Genomic DNA, 5,469 nt, shown 5'->3' with positions numbered 1-5,469 from the left:
TAAAATTATAGCTTTTTTTTGTTTAAAAGCCAATGACATATGCTGAGGATCCTCACTCTCGCTACTGCCAAAAAATAGCTTCTTGTTTTAATGAAAGTTGATAGCCCATTTCTAATTTTATGTGCGCTGCACGTGTCCTTACCTATCACCATTCTGAGGTTAATCGCGCGTATGGCTCCTCATTTTCCACCAACATTCGAGATTATGATGGCATCGAGAGAATTCTAATCCCTCTGCCCCCTTTTCACATAAGGGCTGTTTGGTTGGTTTTCTAGAATCGGAAAAAAAAAAAACCGATAAGAATATCATTAAAACTTGTCTTCCATCTATTTAAAAAAAAATTATAAAATGAGTTTCCTTAAAATTATGTTACATCCTTCAATAAGATGATAACAACTCATCTCATCTTTTTTTTTTTTACTTTTAGATGGTGAACCAACAAAAAAAGACTCTATTATAAAAAATAAGTTTCTCATAATAGGTTTCTTATTTTTTAAGACCAAACATCCCCAGATACTCTCCAACCAAACAAACACTTGAAACGATGCGTGGCGTGGGCCATCGTCAGCATCCTCGTTTGGGGACGTTATATAAACCCTACCCCCCTCTTCCCTCCATGTTAAATCCTCACAGCTCATCCCCTTCATCTTCGACCTCGATCCCAACTCTATCTATCCAAATGGGCAGCCTCGGCACCGACGCTCTCGACGCCGGCCTCGGCTTCCTCCCCTTGAACCCTCTCGACCCCGAGGAGTTCCGCCGACAAGGCCACAAGGTCATCGACTTCCTCGCCGACTACTACCACAGCGTCCACAATTACCCGGTCCGAAGCCAAGTGGAGCCGGGTTACCTCAAGAAACTCCTGCCCGAATCCGCTCCCAACCAGCCCGAATCCATGGACACCATCCTCAGCGACATCTCCGACCACATTATCCCGGGCCTCACTCACTGGCAGAGCCCGAACTACTTCGCTTACTTCCCGTCGAGCGGTAGCACCGCCGGGTTCCTCGGGGAGATGCTGAGCACCGGGTTCAACGCCGTGTGCTTCAACTGGATGTCGTCGCAGCGCTGCGGCCCACTGAGCTCGAGGAGATCGTCACCGACTGGATCGGGAAGCTGCTGCGTTGCGGAGAGTTCTTGTTCTCCGGTGGGGCGCGCGGGTTTCTGCAGGGCACGACGTGCGAGGCGATACTGTGCACGTTGGTCGCGGCGCAGGGACCGGGGTATGTGAGTCGATCGCGGGAGGGAATCGGATCTGACAGGCTCGTCGTCTACGGATCCGACCAAGACGCATTGCGCGCTTCAGAAGGCCGCCAGATCGCCGGCATCCTTACCCGCCAATTTCCGAGCCCTTCGAACCCTCAAGAGGGACAACTTCGCCTCGCTCCGGATCGCTGAGGCGCGCCGTGGAGGCGGACGTTGAGGCGGGCTGGTCCCGCTTTTCTTGTGTGGCGACTGTGGGGACCACCTCCGTCGACTGCGGTCGACCGGCTCCCCGGCTGTGCTCCGTCGCGGCGGAGCACGGATGTGGTGCACGTGACGCGGCGTACGCGGCAGCGTGTGCATATGCCCGGAGTTTCGGCACTTCATCGACGGGTCTGAGGGGCGGCCTCCTTCAGCTTCAATGCCACAAGTGGTTCTTCACTAACCTTGACTGCTGCTGTCTCTGGGTCAGGGAACCCGCAGGCTCTGGTCAACGCACTGTCAACGAACCCCGAGTACTTGAGAAACAAGGCGACGGAGTCGAAGGCAGGTGGTTGACTACAAAGACTGGCAATCGCGCTGAGCGCGGTTCAGGGCGATGAAGCTGTGGATGGTCCTGCGGAGCCTACGGTGTGGCGAACCTTAGAACTTCTTAAGGTGCCACGTTTAAGATGGCGAAGAATGTTCGAGGGCTGGTGGCGGCGGACGAGAGGTTTGAGATCGTCGTGCCGAGGAATTTCGCGACGGTCTGTTTCCGGTCAGGCGGTTCCAACGCCGGTTGGTACCCGAATCGCTGGGGATGAATTGGACCGGGTTAACGAGCTGAACCGGAAACTCATGGACTCGGTCAACGCCTCCGGCCAGCTTTTCGTGACTCATGCTGTTATAGGCGGAGTCTACGTGATAAGATTTGCGGTGGGGGCCACACTCACTGAGGAGAGGCACGTGAGGCGCGCGTGGAAGGTGGTACGGGAGCACGCTGAGGCCATGCTCATGGTGTATGGCAAATGATCGCGTGATCATCCGTGGGATTGGGGAGAATGAAAAAAGAGGGAGAATGAAAAAAAAAGGGTGTACAAAATTTGGGGCATCAAAATACTTTCTTTTGAAGAAATAAGGATGTTGTTTGAATTGCATTGAGGTGTATATCTTTCGGAATTCTTAACAATCATGTCACTTCATTGTTTAAAATAAATTATTTATCATAATTTATCTCATTATTATTGTTCCTTGTTTTTTAAAAAATTCAATAATCATCCTCTTTGTTTGAGCTTCCAATATAAATATAGAAAATTCAGATAGTAATTTATCTCATATTGATAATTTATTATCTTTTCTTTTTGAAAAATGAGTTTATTCATGTCTTCTCCAATGGTTCGAAACGGGCATGTTTGGTTTGACAGAAATACCGGAAGTAGAAAATAAAGCAAAGACGTAACTTCTAAATTTATGAAGTAGGAACCAGTAGAAGTAATACTTTTTTGTTTGTTTCACAGATTTTTTGAAATAATGAAAATAATACTTATTATTCATCATTCTCCTTTTTTTGTTTGGATAGCAATTAAAAGTTGTTAGGAAGTAGCAAATAAAGAAAGTATTAATAAGAAAAATTATTTATTTCTTAATTAATATATATTTGGCCTACTTTCGAGCTTTTAGGGGTGGAATTTTTTTTTGAAAGTATGGATGGAACGTAGGTGTCACATCAACATTTAAGAAAGTATTAAAAGTATGGTTTTCAGATAAACAAACAATTTTTTTATACTCAGAAGTAGCAGAACTAGCTTCTACATTCTTTACTTCAGTTACTTCATAATTGCTTTCGCATAAACAAACAGTCCCACATATAAAGCTCTACAGTTGTCACGAGAAAGTTTCCATTACATATAGTTCAGAAAATATTCTGAATGAATATGGATCACGAGAAACTATCCGGTACACATAAGTCAGAGAATATTCAAAATCTGAATATGAATCAAAATGAGACAAATCATGAATTGCTATTTTTGTTTTTCTGAATATATACTTCCCCAAGTGAGTAGTTGATTAGGAGTTAAGGAGTTTCGTTAGTTGTCACCTTCAAGGACCCAGAGAGAGAAGAACACAGAGTGAAATACACGATTATAATTTATAACTACTAACTGTACGTAGGAGTTCGCGTGGCATTCAATGCGCATTGATACTGTGTTTAGCTGTGTAATGGAATTTTCGGGATCATCGCCAAACAGTGCGTGGTGATTTTTTGTAGTTATAATGTCTGCAACTTGCAAGAATCATGATACTTGCGTAATTAACTTTTGTTTCTTTGGTAAACTTTTCGTAATTGTTTTGACAAAAGTTGAGCTAACTAATAAAACCAAGTTTAGAGTTGGTACATTTTTATCTGAATAACAATTCAACCCATTAAATAGATTAGCTCCACTAGCTTGGATAGCAGGAGAGTTGCCAAACACACCAAATACACCCTTTAGTTTGGTACCATTCCTTCTCCATCACGCTCACGGTTCATGACAGCTAACCTGTAAATTAACGGAACCACACTTCAGAGAACGACACGTTGATGTTGGTCCACAAATAACAGCGCCATCAAAATTAATGGGCTCGCTGAAAAGCTCGACCTCAAGCGTCGCACTACCACGACAGGGTTCCCATTTTCTAGCATATACGCTTCAACAAAAATGTTGCGGTTGCGCGCGTAGGCATTGATTTCTCGGTGTTCCTAATGGTGGTTAATCTTATCATTCGACCAACTATTTGTTTCTGTATATGTCACGTGCCACGGTTTAAACCGGTGCACGACTAGGCTGACAGCATACCACTTCGAAGATGGACTTCATCGAGAGATGATACGCTAAGCCTATAATCAGATCGATGCGGTTCATTATTTTAAGAGATCGAGAAAAGTTTGCAAAAATGCTTAATTTGTGCAATTTGATGAATTAGTATTAAACCCGTTTATCTATATATAGACAATGTTCTCGACCGATCCAACTCAGATCTACCGGTGTAGATCTGACAAAACAAGATGAAAAAATGACCGACAACCAAGAGTCTTCTCCTCTCCATCATGGCCAGCAAGCAATATTGGTGCTCTCACGTGGTTTATTTCTGGAGTTTTATCATATTATGTATGTTTGGATTTTTTTTTTTTTATTGAGTTGAAAATAGGTTCACACTATTCACCCCTCAAATGGCAGGTGTCGTCCACGGTGAAACGTATGGGCTAAAATAATACACGTTGTAAATGCATGGACACACCGCGCATACTAGTAAATTGTAGGAACGTACTAATTTATTCGCCTCAATGTTATGGTTAAATCTAAATATTCTATCTTAATTTGCCTAAATACTATACAAAGCAAATCTATCTATTAGAAAAGGATTAGCGACGCGGCTTGTTGCCCGCTTGCCATCATCACATGTGTAATATTTTGATTTAAATAAATCTATTAAAAAATAATAAAAAAATATACCATCAGTTACCAATTCAGTCAACAAAACGAAAGAAAAAGGGAAAGAAAGAACGAAAGAAAGAAAGAAAATTATTAAAAAAAATTATCCCCTTTGCTGGCCATTTCTCGAAGTAGAGTTTCGATCGTATTATTTACGAAGAGCTGAGAAATTCACACGCCAGTCCAACGATGTAAACCAAGTGCATTAGCAGGCTAAGGATTACCTTGAAGCCCAATCCTAGATCATTAATTTAGGTTAGGCCCATTACTTTAAGTAACAATCTTCAGTTGGACTGGCCCATTCACAATATCCTTTGGACTTTATAGCTGGCCATTATTTCTTTTTTAAGAGAAAGCTGTTGTTATGGGCTGATCTATGACGTGACAAATGCTGGGCTTGGGCTAGCCAGATTTTTGTCTGACTTCAATCAAGGTTTGGACCTTATAAATAAGCAAGGGCTCATGACACGTCAAATTCACAAAGGAAAGAAGTCCCATTGAAATAAGTTTTGTAAAAATATTCTAGATAACGCAAGATATAAGTGAAAATATCAACGATTTTCCTAGTCTCCACTGGTCATTATGATCAGGGGAGGATCTACATACAGTCTAGGGGGGGGCCACGGTCCCCCCAAAATTTGGAAAAAAAAAATAGGGTGCTCTATTCCTTAAGCCCCCTCAAAAAAATTTTTTTGGGGGGGTGAGGTGGGGGGAATTAGGGTGCTCTATTCCTAATTTGGGGAAAAAATTAGTTTGTGAATATTAATTATTTGAGGGGTTTTATGTATATATTAATAGTAAATACATTACCATG

General features: G+C 42.7%; 1 protein-coding gene across 1 annotated transcript; it reads left to right on the top strand.

Moving 5' to 3' along the window:
- Positions 569-2,367, top strand: LOC109849678 (tyrosine/DOPA decarboxylase 1-like). The gene is given in 10 exon segments (XM_020419536.1): positions 569-1,075; positions 1,078-1,287; positions 1,289-1,380; positions 1,382-1,548; positions 1,551-1,602; positions 1,604-1,679; positions 1,681-1,749; positions 1,751-1,828; positions 1,830-1,964; positions 1,966-2,367. Coding segments are annotated over 10 exon segments (1,587 nt in total). The 5' UTR covers positions 569-616; the 3' UTR covers positions 2,215-2,367.

This window comes from Asparagus officinalis, chromosome 7 (assembly GCF_001876935.1).
Source record: "Asparagus officinalis chromosome 7, Aspof.V1, whole genome shotgun sequence".
Lineage (NCBI taxonomy): Eukaryota > Viridiplantae > Streptophyta > Magnoliopsida > Asparagales > Asparagaceae > Asparagus > Asparagus officinalis.
Note: the sequence above shows the minus strand (reverse complement) of the source record. Positions and strands in the feature narration are given on the sequence as shown.